Source organism: Sordaria macrospora, chromosome 1, assembly GCF_033870435.1.
Source record: "Sordaria macrospora chromosome 1, complete sequence".
NCBI lineage: Eukaryota > Fungi > Ascomycota > Sordariomycetes > Sordariales > Sordariaceae > Sordaria > Sordaria macrospora.
In genome coordinates this window covers 1,124,590-1,149,496 of record NC_089371.1, presented here as the reverse complement: position 1 = coordinate 1,149,496, position 24,907 = coordinate 1,124,590, and the positions used below count along the sequence as shown (strand labels likewise).

Genomic DNA, 24,907 nt, shown 5'->3' with positions numbered 1-24,907 from the left:
TCCCGACGGGAACAGCTACCTAGGACTGGGGCAGTCTCTACCAGACCAGACGCTGTGAAGTCAGTGGTTCACTGTTATCGACCCCTATCTTGATACTTTTACAGTAAGGTACTCATATACCCATACATACACATCACCCTCGGCTGCGCCTTGTGACACGCCGGCGACTTGAACCGTTCGACAGAGTCAGACGCTGAGTCCGACTCGATGTGATTGCATACATCATATCTGCGTCCCGCACGCGCGCCAGCCACCCCGAAGTTACAGGTTGTCTACCTACCCTTCGAGGATCACTTCGATTCCCGACAACTTCAACAACAACGACAACAACCCATCTCATCGAACTTGGCGGATGGAGTAACCGTTGGTGTAAAAGACGTGTACATACATACGATTACGATACAGACGATACTTACCCAGAGGACATAACGGCCGGAGTCTCCACTGGGCCGCGCGCTAAATGCCACCCCCAGTCTCCATTTAATTGACACAAGAGAGCGAGCTGTTATCATACCTTAGCACCACCGAGCGAGCGACCTTGCCCGAATCCGCAACCCCGTCGCCGTTGTTTCCGACATACAATTTCGCTCGCTGTCGACCCGTCGCCTTCCGTCCGGTGGAAGGCTGCCCGAGAGCTCGACGCCACGCGGACATTGCACAAAGCTGCTCGCCCGAACCTCGGCGCCATCCGTCATTGACAGCGACAGCTTCAGGTTCTAGGTCGCCCTCTGCCTACAGGTACCCAACAGTTGACGACAACAGCGACGACGACAACGACGAGACACACACTTGAGCGCCATGTCGTTTCGCGGCGACGATTCGCGCCGCTACGGCCATGTGCCGCCTGCTCAATATCCCGTCGGCGGCACCGCGCAGGACAACAACAATAACAATCCGCCATATCCTCCCCAGCGACGCTTGAGCTTCAACACGGGCGACGATGCCGGCATGTTCGACCCGAGCGCTTCCCGCCAGCAGCCCGCCATTTACACTGGGGCGCCTGTGGGCAGTAGGGGTGAGGAGGAGCTGTTTATCACCAGTCCCACGTCACAGGATGCGCCGGCTGCCCAAAATCGCCTCAGCTACAACCCTCAGCATATCGCCATGGCTGGATATCAACACCAGTATCAGGCTCAGACAAACGCGCCGCCGCCCGCACCGACACACTCGACGTACAACCCCCAGGCCTTTGCTCGCACTCAATCAACCTCCCTCCCGTATCACCCTGGCCCGCCCTCGAGATACGGCGCTCCGACGAGTCCGACCTACGCGCCCACTCCTACAACCTATACCCCGCCAGCTTATAACCCAGCGGCGTACGCCAACACCAACACGCCTCAGAGGCATTCTTCCGTCGCTTCAGTGGCTTCCTCGGGATACAATGGGTACACATATGGCTATACCTCTCCCAGCATCTCGCAGTCGGGATTTGGCCAATCTCCCCAGACGGCTACAGCTCCATCCATGCCCAGCTATGAGCCCGCCCGTAGTCCACAGTATCCTCCGTCTTCTGCCACCGCGACATCGCCGCAATATGACCAGTCCTATTCCCCGGCGAATGCATACAACCAGCAGCAATACTACGGGTCCTATTCCTTGAATGGCGTGAACAATTCCCAAAGTATGGCGTACAATACCATAACGTCTCAGGCGCCCTATCCCTCCCATGCTCAGATGCCTGGCGGACCTAGTTACGGTTCTGCAGATCACAGCGCCTTTGCCGGTCGGAATTCTAGATCGGATTTCCAGGTCTCTGCGCCGTCTCCTCCTGCACATTCGCAAGCACATGGCGGTCTTACAAGGCATCCAACAAATGCTCCGCTCCCTAGCCGCCCCATGGATGATTTGCCGGAGGACCAAAGCTGGGGACCTAATGGGCAAAATGATGAGCTGCAAGCCCAAGACGCCTTGTTCAGTGATATTATCTCGGAAGTGGGACCACGACAGTACCATGGTGTTAATGGCAGCATGTCGGAGGACGACCAGGGACTGCACCGCTACAGTTCGACTGCTTCGACGAATGTGGGATCCGCTGCAGCGGTAGATCGCTATCCTTCTAATGCATCGACAGTGAACAGAAACGATATCCCCAATACTTATCCCAATACTTATAACTACGATGACGACGAGAGCGACCCCGAGGGTGCTGCTGGCCTCTTGGCCATGCAGGAAGACATGGACGACCGGCGCTTTGGCTTTGGTGGAATATCGTTCCCATCTTATATGGAACCTCCGGCAGCGCAGCAGCAGACCCCGCCGTCACACCCGATACAGCCGCCGGGACACCAACGGGAGTTACCACCGCCGCCCGAGGAACAAGGCACGGATAGCGATTTTGGGGGAATGGACCTCGGCTTGTATGGGGGTGGCTATGCTGGAAACCTTCACTACGAGAATGGATTTGGCTCCCCACCCGCAACCTCCACCCAGTTTGATAAAGGGCCCAGGCCATTGCCGTATCCGCAAAACACGGGAAGCGAGTATGCTCCCTTCTCCCAAGCCGCCGTCGACTATGGCGGAACTGGTGGTCTTCAGGCCCCGCAGACTCACCGGTTGAGCTTCGATGAGGAAGACGAACATGTCTCGATCCACTCCAGGCAGAGCGGAAGTGATTCGCCTACCAAGGAAGATTACCCCGACATGTTCTACCATCCAGGGATATCCAACCGGCCTCTTCCAGCTGTCCCTCCTCTTGGCGAAGGCCGTCCAGCCCTGTCGGTACTGCCCCCTAGTAAGGTCGCTTCTCAACAGGGGTACAATATGGATGTGAATCAACGGCTCGTGTATGATCAACAAGGCCAAGCTGCAGTGGAGAGATCGATATCGCTTTCCGGTCACAGCAATACTCCTCCTGTCCAGACACCGGCACGATCCAGAACCGATGCCGCTGAGGAGCGGAGGAGAGCATTAAAACATCATGCCCATCAGCATCATTCTCATATGGGCCATCAAGGCGCGCCTCAAGATGGCTACGACTCGGGAACACCATCGTCGCTTGCTGCCTATGATATGATCACATTGCCTGGCAGGAAGAGGAAGTTCATCCCATCAAAACTTACGGCCACGGAAATTAAGCGTTGTGCCGAGCCGTGGGCGCTTAGCAGTGTCACTGCTTGGATTCGTGAGATGGCAGACGGTGAAGTGGACCTTAAGAGAAAATCCATTGAGGAAGGAATTGTGAAGCTTTTCTGTCACAAGGTTCCTACCATGAACGTTGCTGACGCGGAAGGCTTAAGTACCACAGTCGTGGACTCCATGTTCGTGTCCGGTCTCTTGATTGAAGATGAGGAATGGGTCAGGTTTGGACCCGGCCAGATGACAGGTGTCTTGTGGCAACTGACTGGCCATGGTTGCTACGCGCCCAAGTTGCATGAGGCCGAAGAGTCCGCCCCCAAACTCAATGACAACGGCATTCCAGTAAGGTGCTACTCGCATCACTGCGGTAGAACCCTAAAGAAGGCCAATCTGGATCACCTGCTTTCTGACGATCCAGTGGTTCAAGACTGGGCGACCTTCCATGGACTCAAGGCGTCAGATATGGAGAACAAGAGCAAAAAGGAGATTGAGAGACAAAACGTTCTGCACGAAATTGTCACCAGTGAAGAGGAGTACATGGCCCAGCTCGATGTTGTTCGACTCCTCTACAGAGATCAACTCCGCGTACACCAGCCGCCTGTTCTGCCCAGCAGCAGAAAGGACAAGTTCCTGGAAGCAGTCTTTGGTAAGATTGATACGGTGCAGCAGATCAACAAGGATTATTTGCTTGCTCAGCTCAAGTACCGCCAACAGGAACAAGCACCCTTCATTACTGGGTTCAGTGACTTGTTCAGAGAGTGGATTCGCAAGGCCAGGCCAATCTACATCGAATACTGCTCCTCTTACCCGAACTCCGAGTACCTCATCCGAAGGGAGAGTAATAGGAATAGACTCTTCTCCGAGTTTCTGGCATTCGCGCAAAACCATCCGCGGTCCAAGCGTTTGGGATGGACCACGTTTGTGAAGGCGCCCATTACACGTCTGCAGAGATATTCTTTGCTGCTTAGCACAGTCTTGAAAAACACGATCGAAGATAGCGATGAGAAGCAGAATCTCATCAAGGCCATCAACGAGATCAAGGCCGTCACCAAGGAGTGTGATGAAAGGGTTGCTGAGATGAGCAAGAAGGTGGCGCTGCTTGAGCTGCAACACCAGCTGGTTCTTCGTCCTGGTTTCCAATCAGTCCTCAACCTTGATCACCTTGGAAGAGAACTTCTCAAGCAAGGCGAGCTTCAGCGGCAGGGTTCGAAGGGAGTACGCTGGGTTGAAACGCAGGCCCTGCTGTTTGACCATTACTTCATCTTGGCCAAGGCGGTCTCAACCAAGGACGGAAGGAGTGACAAGAAATATGACGTGTCGAAAGAGGTAAGTTCCAGTGCGACATTCGATGGTGTACACTGCTGACTTTGCGTACAGCCTATACCCATGCCACTCCTCTTCCTTGAGAGCATGAACGATGAACCTGTAACAAAACAAAAGGGTCTCGCAGCACCTTTAACCCGTGCAACGGCTGCCAGTGGATCCGGAACACAGCTCAACAAGGTTGCCTCTAATGGAGGTGACAGGCCCGGCTTGGAACACACGGCAACAAGTTCGTCTATGGGCTCCCTCAACCCCGTTACTCGTCTAACAAGTTCAGGTGTCGATGACGGAAAGATCATCTATCCCTTCAGGATAAAACATCTCGGTCATGAGATTTACACGCTCTACGCCTCCTCTGCTCAGGATCGTGCAGATTGGTGTAATGCGATCGTGGACGCGAAGACAAGACACGCCAAAGCGCTACATGCTCAGAACGCCGAGCCTTTCCGCTTGCGGGTTCTTTCTGACGGTGCTTTTGCGTACGATTCTTATTCGACCTTTGGCAGGCAGCCAGGCGTGCCAATCAAGGAGACACCCTTGGACAGGGCGATCCGAGAAATGGAGAAGGAATACGGTGAAGGCCGCGGTCCTCCACCGGTATGCAGAGCTCAGGTAAACTGTGCTACCGCGTTCAAGTCGTTCGGCAAGTCCATCATCGCCATCGGTACGGATTACGGCGTCTACATCTCGGAGGCGTCCAAACCCCGAGGCTGGTCACGCTCCGTCCAGATCAACAAGGTCACCCAGATCGCCGTCCTCGAGGACTTCTCCGTCTGTCTCCTCATTGCAGACAGATCACTCATATCTTACCCTCTCGACGTGATCGCACCCGTCTCCAATTTTCCGGCCCCAACCCACGACAACTCCCGACGAGCGCCTCAGCGCCTCGCCAAAGACGTCACCTTCTTTGCCACCGCTCGCATGAAGGATCGCACCCTCCTCTTCTACAAACGCAAGGAAGGCATGCACAACACCTTCAAGGTTCTCGAGCCCGTCTTCCAAAAGGCCACAGAGAAGAAGTCCCGCATCTTCGGCAGCCGCAAGGTCTCCTCGGGAGCAACCGAGTCCTTCCGCGACTACGACGAGTTCTACCTCCCTGCCGAGTGCTACTCGCTCAACCTGTTCCAGACGTACATCGCCGTCGCTTCGGCAAAGGGTTTTGAGCTCCTCACGCTCGACAAAAAGGTGACCCAGTCCATCCCGCGCGACCTCAACCTGCCCGCCATCGCCAACATCGCCTCGCGCATCAAAGACCAACGGCCCCTGGGCATGTTCAAGCTCAACGACCAGGAATTCCTCCTCACCTACGAGGACTGCGCCGTCTACGTCGACAAGCACGGCGAGATCTCCCGCACGCTGATCATGGAGTACTCGGGCAAGCAAAAGAAGGCGAAAGCGGCAACCATGTTCGGCCAGTACCTGTTGCTCTTCAACGAAGATTATGTCGAAGTCCGCAATGCCGAGAACGGTCGCCTGCGCCAGATCATTGCCGGGAGGGATGTGAGGTGTTTAGACTATGGGTTTAGAGGCCCCACGGGAAGCGGCCAGCAACATGCGCAGCCGCATACCTTGCTGCAGACGGGCGTATTGCAGGATAGTAAGGGCACGGTCAAGATTTGCATGAGTCATCCGGAGGTTCCCGGGGGACAAATTGTGTTGGAGATGTTGCTTAATGATGGGCATGCGGAGAAGGCTTAGGTGGCTGGAGTGGGGAGTGATGGAGATGAGGAAAAGAGGGTGGACGGGGCAAGGTTGGGTGGGGATGGTGTTGATGATAGTTGTGATGATTCTGGTGCTGGTGCTGGTGCTGATGATGGCGATCGGGATGATGGTCGCATGGTAATAAGTTGAGAATGTTTATTCGGGGACTTACTTACTTGTATGGGGTTTTGGTTCTCTTAGGAGGAGAAGGAAGGTATAAAGAACTGGTAAACGGGTAGTAGTGTCTGCTGATGATGAAAAGATACCAAGATGCTTGATGATGTTGTTGTGGTTTTTTTACCTTTCACCACTTTCACGCGTATTTCTATGTGTTTTTCTTCTTGTCCAGTGTCATTACAAATAGCTGGACAACTGGATTATAGGGTCGTTATGGAATGGCTACGGATGGGTTTATGAGCACGCACATGGCATGAAGCAGCAGCCTGCTTTGATAATACGATTTTTTATTTCCGTTTCAAATAATTTCCCCCCTGAACGCTTAATGAGCACCTATATCTGGTCAATAATGGCAAAGAAACAAGTGGAACACCCCATGATGCTTAGTAGCAGTGAATGAAGGTTAGACACGTATTCCATGGCTATGTTACGGGTGCTCTTCGCTTCCGTATAAGTATAAATTGTTGTCCTTGTGTTCTTGGGTTCTACATGTATCATTTTTTGAACCTCATTGCCCTTTCTTTCTTTTGTTGTTTCCTTTCATCTTCTTTTCGCCTACGCTTAAGGTACAATACTTATTGCCTTCTTTCTTCACTTCTCACTTTTCCTTCTCTTTCAATCTTTCAATTCTCTCTTCACTTAGATTCGTCTTTTACCTTTTCTTCACATCTCTCCCTTTACTTCCGCTGGTCAGAAGAGCGTTCATGTTTGCGTGTCCCTCCGAAGTTGGGGCTGGGAAAGGGGTATTGCTTTTGTAGGTACCTTAGTATAGTGATGAAGTTGACGGGCACTGGGTATTTGTTGTTACATAAGGTTATTTGAGTCGGATAGGCGGTAGATCTCAATTCTTGAAGAAGAAGAAGAAGAAGAAGAAGAAGAAGAAGAAGAAGAAGAAGAAGAAGAAGAAGAAGAAGAAGAAGAAGAAGAAGACAGATTAAGTGAGTTCGGGGAAAGATGATTGGGTAAAAGTCATCATAGATACATAGGTAGGCTGGTTTCAATCGAAAGACTGACTGACGTGACGTGGCGTGTATAACGGTGCTTGTCATAGTGGTTGATGAAGGACTGGAAGTTTTGTAGATGAATGGATGACTCAAGTTTAGGTGGTACGATGATTGGACTTGACTGGACATTCTACTCGCTAGGTACGTTCAACATCATCGATGACCCAGGAATTGCGGCTAAGTCACCCAAGTGACGGACTGTGCTATTATGAGCAATTACATATTACATGGGACTGAGAACTGAGTCAAGAGCAGGTGGCTAGAAGTAAGTCATGGTATTGTGAGCAAGCTGATGATGGCCTACATACCAGTATAAAATGGGTTCCCAACCTGGAACTTCCTAGAGGTAGGAATGACTTGTGAAACTGGAATATATCGGATCGAATGTCAGCTGAGATCCAGTAGGTAAGCAATGGACATTTTGGTGCCCCTTTCTCCTCGGAACAGTCTGCCTCACGCAAAGAGAAGGTGTAAAGTGTAAGGTGTAGTAGAGCAGAATGGAGCTTGTTTATGCATAAATTACATTTCTAATGTCCAAGCTTAATCATTTTTCTGACCAGTAAACTCCCTTACGTTAAAACCTGACCAGACAACAGGATATCAACAAGTATGAGAGAGACTTCCTAGTCTTTTGATATGTTGAAGTTATGACTATGATTATGCATTTCGAGAAAATACCTCTCTGGTGCTACGCTGTACTGGGAAGGAAGATGTCTTTTCTCAGCTGCTGATTGACGCAGTGGTTTTTCCAAATAGTTATTTCTACCTTACCGGGGTAACTCACCTACCCGGAGCTCTTAAATCTGCTCTTGTCCTTTTAGGGGGGTTGTCGATACATCACGATGCCCGGAATGAGAACTGAACATTTTCTGGTCACATTCAGGCCTGAAGAATGGGGTTAACGACGAATTTCATTGTGCCAAACTCAAGAGGGTAAGGTGCCTTCAAACTGTAGACTGTCGACATCCAGTCCCTTCTCCTTGTCATGTTCGGCCGCACTTCTCGAAATGGGGCAAGTGTCCGATCAACATTCAACCCTCAGCGATAGATACGTGATTGGGACGGTATCCGGAGACGGAAATTCGTCTTTCGATCGGATTCAGAAACTCGAAACCCATCTTCCTACGATCATCCCATTCACTCGGCCCCTTCTTTACACGCTGTGGCAAACGGCTGGTGATGGCTCACGGGTCAAGTTCTCGTTTCACAAATTATATAGACCCTGATCCTCGAAATTCCCAGTCCTCCTAATTCCTTTCTTCCTTCACCCAATTCCAGAGGTACACGTTCCTACATTTGTCCAGTCCACCGACTCGAACCACAAGCGTCTAACCAACCAACAAGAACCAAATTACCCCGAGAGACAGCCAAGGCAGAAAACAAAGCGCTCGAAGCCAAACTACCTACGTAGCCGACTGCCAATACCATTTTCGCCAACTCACCAACAACCATCACACTCACTCAGAATGTGTCTCGAAAAGCGCAAGCTCTACACCGTCTGCGGCCACGTCTCGTCCGGCGTCCGACTTTGCGAGCAGCAGCGTCAACTAGAAGATGCCTTTGAAGCCCCCTCGCCTTCTAATATCAACGGCAGCGGCAGCGGCGTCCCCACCACCTCCAAAATATTTTTCTGCCCACGCCTCAGCAGCCTCATTAATCCATCAACTCCACAAACTCACCACCGGCCTCCTCCTTTCTGTCGCTTACCCTACCCGTACTTCACCGAAACACGCTTCGGTTTCTGCGGCCGCTGCCAGGCTTACTACCGCAGTACCTCCTCCAGCTTTGCCTTCCCTCCTCACTCCGCCTCATCTGCCGACACCGAAATCGGAACTGAAACTGCAACCGAAACCGGAATTTGTGATGACCAGGTCATTCTCAAGTACTAGCAGTACAAGAACGTCCGTGGTTGGAACGAGCCGGTGGATGCGGAGTGCGTGCCTGGTAAAGTCATCTTTGACAAGGAGACTGAGTATAAGGAGGATCCGAAGGTGCAGAGGGGGGAGATAATTATGCTGGAAAGGCTGGTGCCGTTCTGTGGGGAGGATGTGGGTGGCAGGATTATGAAGTTGGAGGATATTAGGTGGAAGACGATTATGTGGGGGGAGGAGGGAAGGAAGAAGATGGAGTGGAAGGGGGAGCTGGAGGTGAGGGAGAAGGTGTGGGAGGAGGAAGGGGAGAAGGGGGAGCGGACTGAGATTAAGGAGCAGGGTGAGAAGGAGCAGGAGGAGCAGGAGGACGAAGAGAAGGAAAAGGAGGACGAGGAGAAGGAGAGGCAGGAATATTCTGGGCCTAAAAGCAGAGAGCCAGAGACAAGTTCTCCCCACAGCACTGCCGCTACCGCCACGGACTCAGACGTGGCCGACGAGCTCGTTAAGAGGGCGTTGACCTCGTCGTACCATAATGTTCTGGCAAGACTTGCTATGAATGCTTCCGACCATCAGTCCTACCTTTCTTCTATCCACAGCCAGGAGACCCATTTCAGCCAAATCACTCATGAAGAGTACGACGGCGACGAACGCAAACGTCTCATTAACAACACCACTAAAGCAGCCGACCTGCAGCCTGAGTTTTCCGCCTCCGAAGTTGAAGACATATACAAATATGACTACCAACAATTTTCAGAAATCACTGAAGAACGAACATCGCAGTACACCAAGTCCCAGCCGTTCAAGGAGCTAGCATCGCAGCCATCTTCTGACTCCTTTCCTGGAATCGTTACTAGCCTGTCTCCAATTCCGAGAAAAAAGACCGCATTTCCTCCCAGGAAACAATCAAGCTCGAACCATAACAGTACTCACTCAGTACGCTTGACGAAAAGCAATCTAGCCCGCTTCATTGAGGGGACTGATTCAGGAGGAGGAAAAGACGAGACACTGAGTACATCAACCGTTCGCGTAACAATCCAACCTCCGCATAGTCCCACTGCGTTCTCCGTGGCTGCTGCTGTCAGCACCAGAACAACAACCAACAATTTCGTCAATTCTTCCCTCCCGGGCCAACCGAAATCGAAAAACGCCGATTCACAAACCACGTCTCCTGTTTCCACAGCCCAGTTCCGACCTTCTCCCAGCCTTTCTCACCACCTCCTTTCTCCCAGTCGTGCTCCATGTCCCGCAAACGCCACAGTGGGCGGCGGTGGCTCAATCCAATCTTGGGAGGACTTCACCATTTCCACTCCCTCCCAGTCCATACACTCATCCTGGAGAGAAGGCAGACAATCTCAAGTAACAGAAACCGGCAGAAATGGCAGCGGCAGCAGCGTTGCACTCGGTCTTGGCCAACTCATACTCGCCACCAACAGTCCCAACCTGAGCCCGAATACCTCTGGGCGAAACACACCTCGCTTGAGACGTACTCCCCGCATCCAAGGCACGCCTCGGCTTCAAGCGCTGCATGAGGATATTTACCTGAACCCGGAGCAAGAGCACGTAGACGATGATAGCGGGTCTGGTTTGGGAGCACCGGTTTTTGGGGAGTTGGCTGCGGGGATTGTGGAGAAGGAGAACGACAAAACGGAGGGGAAGGGGAAGGACATACACTAGAATAGGGAGAAAAGGAGAGGTAAAAGGTTGGAGGGAGAAGAGTTACCGTGGTTACGGAAGGAGGAGGTGGTGGTGATGGAAAGATGTAGTTTGGTAGGGAAGGCACCACCGATAGGCAAGAGGAGGCGAGGGGATGGAAGGAGCGACACCTTGGGAAAGAGAAGAAAAAAGAGGAAGGAGCGAACTGCCCCTGGCTGGTAAGTTGAGGGGCAAACAAAAGCAATTCTTTTCTCGATGTAGATAGGTAGATTCATGTCATCGCCCAGTCGGTTTTCTGAGATATATGCATCTTTCAGGAGGCCAAACGAAACTTAGCTAGGTCCAGACATGAGAGGGACTTTGTCGTGGTTGTTTCTGATAATTTGAAACAGTGAGGCGTCGTGATAAGAGTTCTGGAAGCTCGGAAAGGTAAAGACCCTGTTGACTCACCTTGCCGGCATAAAATAAAAGGTTCTGCTTTGTAGGTATACCATAGCAATTGGTTGCTTACATGTAGCCAACCAGAAATATCACCATCAAGGGCACTTGTCCGATTGGACCACCACCGCATACATACTTACTCCTTGCATAGTCAATCCGTGAGTGACTTGACCGCACGAGTTCCAGAAGACGGAGGTTGTTGAAACTATTAATTAGCTCGTTGAGTGAACTGCTTGCTTCTCGAGAGCTATCTTTTTTCTTCTTTTTTTTTTTTTTTCCAATCGGTTTGTAGATGGCCACTTGTTGGTGAGGTATGCAACCGTTAGAACCTCACCGGCCTCAGATAGAAAACCCGGCTTATTCTTGGCTAGTAACTTGGCCTCGCTGATTGGTATATGAACATGTAGTGAGAAGAAAGGAAAGCGAGTAAAATTGCTGGCCAGAATTTATGGGAAAAGTATGAAAATCTAGAGTAGAGGTGTCAGCAAAGCTTGCCGTGAATATGCATGTTTGGTGGCCCCGGACTCGAGTGATGGGAGACGATGATGTGCATATCCTTTGTTTTTGTTTGCCCTTAACCCCTTTTCCACTGCAAACTCGGATTCCATTGTTGACCTGTGTATGCTCCACGACTGATACAATCTCGAATATTCATCAGGTGTACTCAAAGATATCCACAGAGAGAAAGGCTTTGGTACTCGACCGACTTGGTATCAAGTATCTCCAATCACTTTCGGAACTATCTCCGCCTGGGGAAAGCGGCATGACGAGGGCCAATTCTTCAAAAAGAAACAAAGAAACAAACTTGGAAAATGACACAGTGTCTACCCTCTTTGCTCTTTCTTTTTGATCCATAGGACCCCCTATCAAGTGCAGTCCCTCCACCTTACCTTACCTACTTTTCTTGATGTCTTCCGTTTCTGGCAGACATGTACCGTGAATGCAGAAAGCACATGTGAAAATCAAGGAAATGTACGCTGGTACGCAGACAACTGACACACACAACCCAGCTATCGCCTGCAAAGTGTCGTCGTGCAAACGGGGTATCCGACATCTGCTTCTCCACTTGATCGATGTCAGAGCCGAAAAGGACGTTTCCAGTTCCCACTCTATACGGGCTTTTTTTCTCGGCCCTCGGGGTAACGGAGGCGTGTATGTAAGGCTCATTACTCGCGAACGAGCAAAAGCCTTATTCTGCCACTCTGCCACTCTGCCATCGGACTTTACTCCGCCGCTACTCGCCATCACTCTGCCGCTGCCACTCCGCTAACGCCGCCGCCGCACACCCGACACCGACACCCGAAACCAACATCTATCCTCAAGCCCGACTCAAGCTCAAGAAAACTGATGGGGTCCGAAGGATCTGCAGCGCATGGATAGGAAAGGAGCAGTAGCAGTCTGTCAGCGACTTATGAGATGGTGTAGAGGAGGATGAGGGTCTTTTTAGTTGGATGTACAACTGTACATGCTGTGCCCGCTCGTGCGAAAGACGATGAAAGCGACGCGAAGGTTGAATCCTAACAACCAACTAGTTGCAAGAGGTTCAGGTGCCACTTGATGCCTTGAACATGCAGACTCTGAGTTGCTCAACAAACTTAAGAGGCGGAGTGAAGTTTGCCGCTAGGAATCCAGTTACTTGCAGGTTTGCTAGGAAGTTCCCACGCCGCACTTTCTCTGCAAAATCTGTTGGACAGATACACAATAGAAGAGGTAAGGCTGTTTTGTGAAGTGCGTGATGAGATGGTGTTTGTGATAGAACCGCTTGGCGGAAAAGGTATATCCGGAAAAAAGGGTACAGACGCCGCTTTTTTGAATGACCAGAAGATAACTCACAGTGTCCTAGGTGGAATATTTCATGATGGTTTTTCATACTGCCGCCCAGTTTTTCGGGTTGTTCAGATACAAGCGGAATCGTGAAGCCGGACAGAAGGCACTGCCCTCAACTCTGTCGATGTCGACCTGATTCGATGTCAAGAATTTTCACGCTCGACATGACAGCCGATACACGGGAATCCGCCCGGTCCCGCGATGAGGCGACGGTCCAGATTCTCATGAGGCACTCTGTAGGGGAAGATGTCAATGATAATAATAGAAAACACTGGTTTGGGTGGGGAATATCTGAAACAAGGGGCCCTTCGAACGACTCGTTGGGAGATCTGCTGTTCATGCCCATATCATGGAGTTGACTCGTAACTCTGGGCGGTTTTAGAAAAGTTGGATTGCCTATTTGCTCATGTGAGGGCAGTCTCGAGATGGCGGGGAAGAACGACTTCCGGTATCAGAGCTTTAGAAGGGTTGTGACGAACGGCTGGAAGAGAGTCGATTCAGTAAGAAAAACGAGATGGGTGTGAAGGTAGTGAAGTGTCTTGGACGCGAATTTTGCACCAAGTGTCCCAGAACGGCTGAAAACTCATCAAGTCGAGTTTCGTCTAGTTGTCAGTAAGTGTGGGCAGATGATTCCAAATCTGGTGATGTCGTCCGAGGGTCAAGAAAAAACAATAACAAAAACAAAGGCTTGATAGTTACCGACAGGACGGAAAAGAAAGCTGTAGGAAGCTAACTACCACGAGACTCCCTAGCAGACCGAAAGCTTATCTTTGCAAACATGCACGGATATGATAAGTGAAGCCATAGAATGTTCTGAAACAGCCCAAAAGCTCAGCCACCCTCTGCCGAAGAGAAGGTTGATTTTGGGGGTCTGGGAGTCGACCGTTTCGAGGATGGAGGGGTGATGAGTTGCATGGAGGCTCGCCGTCAACAAGCCCTTTTCTCGTATCCAGAGAAACTAAACAGCATCCAGAATGTCGGGTGCCGTGCTTGAAAGAATTAAGGACCCGGAAAGGTTGCCGTTGTTTCTGAATTGGAGGTGAGCCTCAAGAGGATTGCCAGAATGCTAACGGGTGGGGAGTGTCAGATCTGAAAATCAACAAGTGGAGTGAAGCCCAGGGCGTCATGCAAGAGGCAATGGTGCGTACCTGTCGATCAGTGCTTCAGACCCGCTCTCGCCGCTGAAGGGTCGCTGATGATGGATCTTGGGCCTAAAGCTAGTAGAGTGATCAGCAAGTTGCCCCCACGGCTATACACTAAGTGTTAGTGCCGTGAGTGTCCCATGTTGATATCAACCTCGTCGCAGGTTTGGACTGTGAATAGCGTCATGTTTAGGCAGACAACTTGGAATGCCCGAAAGATGGACACGCAAGTTAATCAATCCCATGGTGAGTTATGGAAGCAGTTGATGTCTTTGCCTTTAGCCGTGTGCTAAAAATGGCAAAGTAGGTACATATCGACAGGTCGTCCTTAATGATGACAATTGATTAAACCAGCTGCTGAAGTGTGGAGCAGCCTCATCAACAACCAATGTCGTCGGCGTCGCTTCGGCGCTGCAGGTGAGACGATGAGGCGTTGACAGAAAGAATGCTCTCCGAATTTGGAGAGACAGAAGGGTGATGGAAAAGAGGGCGACTCGCCGTCGAGACAGGTTTCGGGAAATTGCAGTCCTTCCGTCGTGGTCACACGGCATCGGAACCCAGTGACTGTCGCCGTCCGATCCGGAAGCGCACAGCATGGGGAGCTCAGCAGGTCAAGGAGTACAGAGCCGCCCATTAGTCTTTTTAGCAAACCCAGGAAGAGTAGACGCGGCTGGTTGTTAGTGTCCTAGCTTGGCTGCATATTGGAATGGCTGTTCGCTTGGACGTCATCCGTGCGCTGTGCAATGTTACGCTCCAATATTGGCGGTGGGTTCAAGCCGACTTCTTTGTTGAACAACAACCATCAAAACATCCACTTTCTCACTCAGCTCGTTCTCATTTCCACTTTTCAAGAAAGGCCGGCGCGGAATATGACTTCATCGACGAAAAAAAAACGAGAGGCTGTCGAAATCCAGAATCGAAGCGCCCGAGATGACGCTGTCTGAAGCCGCCGAATAGCGTGGGCGCTTGACCTTGGCGCTTGACCATTGGCTGCAGAGTAACATTTCTCCTGGGCGCCATTCCTGCCAGTCAAGGGGGCCGATGGAAAGCTCTTACTAGAAGTTAGTTCACGTTTCAGCACCACCAAGCCACAATCGCGTTCTATTCGGTCGGTTGCAATCCAGCATCTCGTCCCCTATGCAAGAAAATACTTTCCGGACAGGATACAAGTTCGCCAACCAGAGCTGGACCGGGGAGGAGATTGTTGACCGGTCACTCGGACCATCTGGAATGACGAGGTCGCTCTCAGCATGGTAGTGTTGATATTGACAAGACTATCAGAACCCAAGAAGTTCAAAGCGGCCACTACAGAGAGCACTGGCAGGGTCAGATGCTGGATTAGGGAACATCAACCGTTGCCGGTGATGAATTCGCCAAAAGAGCTTGGGTCCAAGGCGGGGTTGCTGTCACCACGAGTAGCCGAAGTCAACCGGGGATGGAGAGTGCTGCCGAGATGGGAATAGTCGCGAGATGAACCGCTGTCCTAGTCCATCGCTTTCGCTTGCTTTTCGCTCGGAACATCCGAATCCTGGGGAGATAAGCATGGGGTCTCCTCACCCTTGTCTCTTCTGGACCGAAAACAGTCCGTGAACTGGAAATCATCCTGATCGGGAGGCAGTCGGGGAGGACATCATCCATTGGATGTGGTGGCATTGTGGCCCCCTCCACCCTTCATCCTGTCTGTACCTGCAGTAGCGTATGCGGCGTGGCTGAGCAGTGTTTTCGTTTCAAGATCCAAGCATCTTCGCTCCAGGTGCACCATCTTGGAGAAAACTCAAGCTGTTGGCTATCGTGATGGCGTGGTGCTTTTGGTGATGGCCTACATGCTGGAACGCTGGGACACAGACGTTAATATCCAATCTGACCAAGAAGATGTTAAAAACGGCCAAGGGTGAGATTGGCCCATGCCGGTCTCTGGCGCAGAGGGGAGACAAGCCAAGAGGCACCTGAGATGAGAATGATATCAGAATCATCTACAGCAAGAGCGGTCTGATACTCAACCCGTGAGACACTACAGGAAATATCTGTCAAGGTCACAGATGGCAAGTACCGACCTTGTTCTGGTCCAGGTCGCCATCTTGAAGTTGTCTCTTCCTTCCGGTTTCCTTTGCCAATGGGGCATTTTGGACAAAACAGACAAAAACAGACAAAAACAGACATGGAAAAGAGCAGCGCGCCAACAAGCGATTGGGCATGTGGAGGGCGACTGCAACCGTGCAAACCCCTAGCCTAAACCAAAATAGGACTTACCAGGGGAGGTCTGACAGATGGAGAACCCCTGTTGGTACCCACCAGAGTCAAAATCGGACTGAGGAAGGGACCATCTGACCAACCAGAACAGTCTTTTTTCTTAACAAGAGACCCCACCGGACAATGCTTCGACAATGGACGCCGGAGCCGCGCGACAGCATACAAACCCTTGCAAGCCACTGCAAACCCTGGCAAACCCTCAACATCGCAACAACGTCTTCCGAACCACTCGTCGACTCTCTTCGCTTTTGGCAATCTGAACTGACCTCACAACCGCTCAACACTCAACCATTCGACTGCCGACGTCCGCCATGGCGCCGCAAGTCGTACCGCCCGCAGCAGGCAAAGTGTTGCCCTCTTTGTTTGGTATTCTACAAACCATACCCTTGTGGCAGCCACCTGTGACTGGTGGTTCTCGTGGCCCCCTCGCAGAGTATGAGCATGGGATGTCAATATGACTTCTCGAAATGGTTACACTCTCCTTGGTGGAGAGGCCGAGAAGTAACGGCAAAGTCTAGCCCACCATTGACCTTCATTGGCCCTGGCCACTCTGCTTGGCGATGACCTACCAATGCTCCCGCATCAACTCCTCCAAGTGTTTCGAGTTGCTATATGAGAGCAAGGCTTCCCTCTCTTCGTCAGACCACTTCTCTTGGTTGTATTCCACAAGACCTTCTTCTTCCTCATCTTGTTTCTTTCCTCTTTGCCTCTCTTGGTATCACTCTTCCGTCCTTCTCAGGAGTCAAAGTCAATCGCTTCTTTGCTCCGTCCCATCTCTTCTTTTTTGGTGCTAGTATTTGTGTTTGCCTTGACAGGTTATACCACCACCATTCGTTGGTTGAATCAACCACCACACTGCCTCGACCAAGAGGTTAACAACAAGAACTCCAACTCCACACAGGACAACCGTTCCGCCTTTTCGAATCACACATATCTCTTTTTTTCTTCGCATTTTATAAGTCATCATCATGAAGTACTCTACTGGCCTCTTGGCCTTCGCTGCTAGTGCGGCCGCCACTGTAAGTCTATATATCCAACCATGCCCCAAACAGCCCATGACTAACACAGACTGCCTCACAGTTCCCCTTTCACAACGCCCCGGCATTCACTTGCCCTCAGAACACCGACAACAAGTGTACCGACAAGCAAAAGACCGGCTTCGCCTTCGATGATCTCTCCACTGGTCCCTTCTCTCAGTACAAGGACTTCAACTTCAACGGCTGGACCTCGGGTGCTGGCTTCGGTGGTCGCTTTGGAAAGCGTACTGGCAGGGGTATCAGCGGTGTCTGCGGCTCTGACAAGGGCAAGGCCCCTTCCTTCGGTGCTGGTGACAAGTTCTCCTTGGGCTCTATCCACGTTACTCCCGAGTTTGACTGCGATCTCGAGTTCCACTATGATATGCCCGATGGATCTACTTGCAAGCACCGTAACAAGTGCAACAAGGGTGGTACCAACGTTGTGAACAAGCAGTGCGGTGGTGCTACCAACGTCACCATCATCTACCCTCCTCAGCCCGAGAAGCCCAAGCCCAGCTGCAGTGTCATCATCAGCACCATCTCCTTCGACTGCAGTACCAAGCAGAGCACTGTCCCTCCGAAGACCAAGACCAAGACTACCGAGGGTATCTCTACCACCTCTTCCGCCGCCACCTCTAGCATTCCTAGCGTTCCTGCTGAGGCTACCACCACCTCTGCTGCTCCCGTCGCTTCTTCCAGTGCTCCTGCTGAGAGCGTCCCTGGAAGCCAGACCAGCAGCGCTCCCGCCGAGATCACCAGCGCCCCTGCTGAGAGTGTCCCTGTTGAGTCTAACCCTGTCGAGTCCAGCGCCAGCTCTGCTCCTGTTGAGAGCGCCCCGGTGGAGAGTGCTCCCGTTGAGAGTGCTCCCGTTGAGAGTGCTCCCGTTGAGAGTGCTCCCGTTGAGAGTGCTCCCGTTGAGAGCGCTCCTGCCGAGAGTGTTCCTGTCCTGACCACCAGCGCTCCCATCAGCGAGGTTGTGTCTGCTCCTCCCGTCACCAGCACCATCGTCACCAGCTTCGACAGCACCTCGACCATCTTCGTCACCGAGGTCCAGACCATCACCAGCTGCGCTCCTACTGTCACCAACTGCCCTGCCGGCCACGTTACCACTACTGTGGTCACCATTGCTACCTCTACCACTATCTGCCCCGTCACCGAGACTCTCACTACTGTTATCTCGGCCACCTCTTCTGCTGCCCCCGTTGCCAGCTCTGAGGGTCCCAGTGAGATTGTTATCTCCACCTCCATCGGTGATATCATCTCTGCTCCCGCCGGCTCCTCCTCTTCTGCCGCTGCCGTCGAGTCCTCTGCTGTCGCTTCTTCCGCTGTCGTCTCTTCTGCCATTGGAAGCAGCACCGGTGTCGTTGTTCCTACCTCCGCTGGCAGCGTCGTTAGCTCTTCTGCCGCCGCTGTTGACACCACCTCCAGCGCTGCTCCCGTCTCCACCGCCCCGGTTGAGCCTCTTCCTTGCCCTGGTGTCGTTCCCTCGTGCCTGAACACCTTCCTGTTCGAGACTGGCTGCACTGACAACTCCGACGCCGCGTGCTACTGCCCCAACGCCCTCTTCGTCAAGAACGTCTACGAGTGCATCTATGCCCACGGCGAGTCTGAGTCCGTCATTTCTGAGGCCATCACCTTCTTCCAGGGTATCTGCGCTCCCTATGTCAACACCAACCCCGGCATTGCTACTGGCGTTCCCACCTACGTCACCAGCACTGCTGCCCCTACTGTTGTTCCTGTCTACACCACCATCACTGTTGATATCACCACCATTGTTCCCTGCACCGATGAGGCCGGTTCGACTATTCCCAGCTCCAGCACCACCGTCATCGTCGACACCACCATGACCGTGCCCCAGATTCACTTCACCAGCACCACTGATGATGTTGCCATCGTCCCTGCTCCCACTGGCGTGCCTCTCGTCACTGAGACCGAGGTCCCCATCGTTTCTGCTACCGCCACCAAGACCGGTTCCGTCGGCGGCAGTACCAGCGCCGCTGCTCCCGTCAACAGCGCTCCTGCTGTCACCAGCGCCCCCGCCGTCCCCATCGGCACTGGCGTCGGAACCGGTGGCCTTGTCCGCCCTTCTTCGTCGGTCATCAGCCCTCCCATTGTCACTGCCGGTAGCGGTCGTGTCAACGCTGGTCTCGGCCTTGCCGTTGCCGCCGTTCTTGGTGCTCTTGCTCTCTGAGCTCTCAATGGCTTAGATTTGGGCTGCAAAGCAGCGTGTACAATATCGACATGTAAAAGGAAAGGAAGGACAAGCAAAAAAAAAACCAAAAAAAAAAAACCATTGGTACCATTCTTACGATCCATTCGAAGAAGAGCATCAATCACATGCATGCATTTTGCCATCGGGGTGTTTTGGGCGAGCGCTGTGGATTTACAACCATTGGCCTCCTTGGGTAATTTGAAAGCCGGGTTTCATTTCTTGTCTTGTTTGGAAGAGAAAAAAGGATTTTTGTTTTGGTGGTGATGATGATAGAAAGTATCGTACATAAGCATACCCCTGGTGGATATAACCTGTCATTCCACCCGGCATCACCCATTGTAGGTTAATAGTTAATTTGAGTTTTATGGCTAGGCCATTTTGAATTGTTACTCTTTAGTTCCTCGCGTACAACTTGTGATTCTGTGTTCATCTAGAGATCCTCGTCCGTCTACAGATCTTTGTCAATCCTTTCTGCACATCTCTTAATGAAACTTCACTGCATATACCAGAACCTGTATATTCTGCCCCCCATGAGGTAAATCCCAACCCACGATCAATTACTTTTCTCCCATCACGATCATCATCATACCTCGTCATGGTCGACCATGATCATCAACCACCAAAACAGAATTTGTTTCTGTTGTTGTTTTATGTTTCCCAGCCAGCCCATCATCTCCCACGCCCATCTATCTTCCCGGCTCCACTTCTTTCAAACACACTTTCAGTTTTTAGCCGACTCCATTGCCGTCACCGGATCACGAAATCCCTTAGGTATCCCACCTCCCATAATCCCACATCACCTCCCGTAGTTAGTGTATGCCAACAACAAAAACAACGAACAAAAACAAGCACCGATCGGCCGACGGCTTGTTGTCGGTTTTACGTAACTCTAGTAACCCACCCCCGTCAACCAACATCCAGCCAGCTTCTTCCCACAACATACCCTTTTCAGACAGCCTTAGGGTAAGACCTACCCCATCCCCAACCCCACAGGTGTTACTTTACTACTGGCTTTCTCGCTCAGGGATCGTGATCGTCATCGTGATCATGGTGGGTTGGGTTGGTTCTTGGAAAGGAATGTGGAAAGGATTGCTGGTCTGTGTGTTGTGTGTGTGTTGTGTGCGTGTCTGTGTGTGTTGTGTGTGTAAGTGAATTCCCACATGAGACCCCGATGATGATTCAAGACACTGGCGAGTAAGTGTCTCCCGTAACGTCTCTCCGTCCATCCGGAGATGCTTGGCGGGCAGTGCCAGCTGTGTGAATAGCTGCTCTCAGCTTGGGGTACCTACTGTAGTTACTTTGTTGTTGTTAAGTGATGCCGCGATAACCGTGGCAGAAGGAACCGCGTGCTGTGGGTTTGACTGGTCTTTCCTGGCCTTTCCTGGTCAAAAAAGGAGCGACGTGACATGTGTCGGCGATGCCGATGGCTGGATCCGTTTTTGAAGTAAAGTTGCGTTCAGTTTGTTGGAGCTGGAGCTGGAGCTGGAGTAGGCCTGTCGGGCTCCAGCGTCGGGTCGCGATGCGCGGTGCGCGGTGATGAACGCAGTGGGTTTCCATTTTCGGACAGTAAGGTATTCTAGGTACTGTACTTGTGAGTTGTGGCTACAAAGCTTTGTTGAATGTTTGTTGTTTAGTGTTGTGCTTGTTTGTTGGTGATGATGTGTACCTACCTACCTTGGTGGTTTAAATCTCTTACTTAATGATGTTGAGATGTGAATGGCAGACGGCGAGAAGAGGAGATGCAGAGAGAGAAGCTCAGTGGAGTGTATTAGAGGCAGTGACGTCACTGGGGATTTTGTTATCTTTTTTTCTCAGTCGGTCATGATCACGGGTTGTTCTTGCGCTTTCTTCGTTCTTCGGGTAGATATCATCACGAAATGATTTCGGGAAATCTTGGACATCGCAAGCCTTTTGACTGCAGAATAACAAGCCAGAGTGTTCATTGGGATCAGAGCTCATAAATTCACTGAGAAAACGAATGCTTGCAGGCTGGTGAATATGGGCTTTGGTCGCGACTCGTGTCATTCCACTCGCGCGAACAGAACGAAGTGCTCCCAGACCAGAGTGTATAATTCACCAGCTGATAGAAACGAGGCTGAAAGGTTGAGGAGTCGTTAGAATAGTGTACACTATCGCAGGATCCTCAGATCGACAATCGCGATGTTGTACATGATTCGTTTTTGCCACCGTGGAGCTCGTACAATAAATCAAGAAACGCGCCGCAAGAAATGCCTCTTTCTCTGTAGCCTCAACCGCATTTCAGACACCACGTGGGTAGTTGATCGAGATCGCGTAGGTTTTGAGCAGTAAATAATCAAGATAACGCACGGGAAGATCGGACTTTTTGTAACTGGCTCAACTTCACACAATGTTGAGTTGAAGATTAGCCGTCCAGTTTGGTTGAAGGTTGGGGTGCGAGATCCTTTCCGGTTCGAGTGCCGAAAGTGAGGATGTACAGGTTCATATGTGAGGTATAGGCATCCCCTAATCGCGATAGTATATTATAAACTCAAGTGGCAGACCATTGAATTCTTGGCTTAATGTCTGGGTAAGGGGTATTGAGTCAAGTCTTCATTCGGCGAATGGTAGTGTATGTGTTGATCCTCATCGTGTCCAAGTAGAATGATAACGGTGCACCGAGACCGTAACATGCGGACAATGGTCCCTGTGGAAGATCCGGCTGATGCTGAACTGCGAACTAAAGTGTTCTGGAACCAGGGTCAACATACGACGATGGCAAACAGCATGAATGATCTTCGTAGACCGATACATCGAAGGTTGGTGAGTGCTTGCAATTGGAAGCTCTGATACATGGAGAAGTTGGCTCGCACGCCATGACCGGTGAACCGTTGACAGTGATCCGAAGCTTCCGGGCCATCCGGGGTCTGGGGACGGTTCATGCGGTGGTCGTGTGCGTGTGAGATATCGAAGATCGGTAAACCAACATCTTGACTAGATCTATCCGGAGATCAAGCCAGTGCTGGATGTCACATGGCGGGATTGAAATCGGGTAGGAGGCTGTCGATACATGCCTCATCGATGATAGGCCGCTGCAATGTTCCTATAGTTCACCGTATGCCAAGCAAACAAGGCCCGTCCCGGCACCCCGGATCTGGGGATGCCGGGGGGTAGGAGCGGGAAAGGAGACGGGGGCCACTGTACCGGACACCCCACAGTACGGATTAGAAGCGAGAAGGAAGTCAAAAACTAAGACATGTGGTGAGTTTGGCTTGGCAGACGGGAGCTTGATAGCTGAAGCTTGCTTCATGTAAGAAATTCTCCGAGACTGTGTGACAGGTGCTTCCGGAGGAAGATCTAACGGTTAAGAAATGATGGGTATAGCACGACATCTCATTGGTTTGTTCACTGGTTTACTCGAGGGTAAGCTTCATGGATGAGTATCCCGTCTCTGGCTCCGGCTTCACCGACCTCCAAACGTAGGATGTTGTAGATCAAGCCGATCATCTTCCACCAGGGTTCCCTCCAGACACTGTAGACGTAGCCAACAGGAGGGCCTCGTAGGGCTCTTCGGAGAATTTGTAGATGAATGTCAAAGGATGAGGCTCAGACCGCTTGAGACAGCTGGACAATGATAGATGGAGGTCGGTCCACGTCGTAGTCCACTTGATGTGAGGCGGTGAAACTCGAGGCCGATAACGGTGAAAGAAAGGAAGGAAGGAAACTTCAGTTCTCCTGATTCAGTGAGGAGCTCGCTTTTCGGGTAACTGATAAGCCCTGGCTCCATTCACACAATGGAACGGCCAATGACCTGAGGTATGAACAATCGAATACATGCTAGGTATCCTTGTTGTTTCCAGAGTCCCATAAGGCAGGCGCGACCATCAACGGGGCTGTTGGCGGTGTAAAGATAGTGAGAGCTGAGGACTCGAGATCGTGACGATGTTTTTATTTTTTTCGGCAGACTTTTTCTCCGCACAGCTTGTACAGCGAGGTTGCCGCTTCCCAATCTGGTCACCCATTGCTGATGAGGAGTCCGAGAAGCTGAGAAGGGAAGGCGTGATCAGACACACTGTGTACCAGCCCTGTGCACTTGGCAGCTTCCCCGGTTGCAGCCGCAAAGGTGCCTGCAAAACAAGCTTTTGGCAGGATCCACCACGAAATGACCCCCTGTTTTCCGGGTGGGCCAGCACAGGGCAGGCAGCAGAGAAGTTGGGCCCCCAGGCAGGCAACAACGCGCAAAACTCGAAACGCCTAAACTTCAGGGTTCGAGCAAGATCAATGACAAAAGATGGAAGCTACGAGCAACCAATCTTGTCGTCTCTTTGAAACGAGTCACTTCTTGTCGCTTTTTCCACCCTGCAATCGAATTTGCCTGGCTCTGCCTCTTTCCACCCACTTCTCCCCTCCTCGCGTCCTCGACCTCATTCTCACACAACATGATGCATGTGGTGATCCAAATCACTGTGGTGGCTTCCGCTCCCTTTCAGTGCCCGCTCTCCATTTCCCCGAAACATCCCCTTTCTGAGGCAGACGCGACATGACACGACACTTATCGTCCACAATGCCTTATCGTCGAGCTATTGTTGGCAACGCCGTCCACATCGTCGCCACCGCGAACAAACCTCGACAGCACTACCCCTGGCCGTTTGAGATCGATCATCGAGACCCCTGAGATCCCCTGAGGTCCCCTGACCATCGCCCAGTCACAGCTTTTGGGCGGTCGGAATGAATCAGTCAGTACCCAGAGGGTTGATGTGCTCCAGGGCTCCAAAAGTGGCAGCGTGTCGCATGTCCCACAACCTACCGCAATCAGCAATCCACAGTCATGACAAACGCGCCAAGCTGGCTTCGCGATCTGATGTCTGTCAAAGCGCGAGCTCCTACACATATCAAGACACGGGATGACGTCAAGTACACCCAGTAACAGCTTCACGCTACAAGTTAATGCTTGGCGCAAGAACCAGCACCGTCAACAACAACATCTTCCACGCAAAAAGACAATCTGAAGAGAATCACATGGTGGTGATGAATGGCTATCTCAGACGCCCGTGCTAGTATCCAGAGATTGTCGCTTCAACGCTGAGCCTTCCAATTCAGCTTCCCACAAGCACCCATACGACGAGTTACGAGACAATGTGCCACGGGCAACCTCCACCGATACTTCGATCGACTCCACCAGCCATGCGATGAGGCTTTTCAGATTTTCAGCCCTGGCAACACATCCCGCCGTCGTGGCCCACACTGTTCAGACATG

The 24,907-nt window shown here is 51.6% G+C and overlaps 3 protein-coding genes across 3 annotated transcripts; all 3 read left to right on the top strand.

The window, feature by feature from the left end:
- Nucleotides 1-798: 798 nt before the first annotated feature.
- SMAC4_05037 (uncharacterized protein) lies at nucleotides 799-6,575 on the top strand (the record flags this gene model as incomplete). Its single annotated transcript, XM_003352875.2, has 2 exons — nucleotides 799-4,401; nucleotides 4,453-6,575. 2 exons carry the CDS (start codon nucleotides 799-801, stop codon nucleotides 6,094-6,096), a joined length of 5,247 nt encoding a protein of 1,748 aa, XP_003352923.1. The 3' UTR covers nucleotides 6,097-6,575.
- A 2,171-nt stretch (nucleotides 6,576-8,746) lies between these two features.
- On the top strand, nucleotides 8,747-10,825 carry SMAC4_05038 (uncharacterized protein; the record flags this gene model as incomplete). The annotated part of the gene is made up of 3 exons (XM_003352876.1): nucleotides 8,747-9,151; nucleotides 9,179-9,427; nucleotides 9,491-10,825. 3 exons carry the CDS (start codon nucleotides 8,747-8,749, stop codon nucleotides 10,823-10,825), a joined length of 1,989 nt encoding a protein of 662 aa, XP_003352924.1.
- Nucleotides 10,826-17,432: 6,607 nt separating this feature from the next.
- Nucleotides 17,433-19,725, top strand: SMAC4_05039 (uncharacterized protein; the record flags this gene model as incomplete). Its single annotated transcript, XM_003352877.2, has 2 exons — nucleotides 17,433-17,483; nucleotides 17,545-19,725. The coding sequence occupies 2 exons, from the start codon at nucleotides 17,433-17,435 to the stop codon at nucleotides 19,669-19,671; spliced, it is 2,178 nt and encodes a 725-aa protein (XP_003352925.1). The 3' UTR covers nucleotides 19,672-19,725.
- Between the last annotated feature and the right edge of the window lie 5,182 nt (nucleotides 19,726-24,907).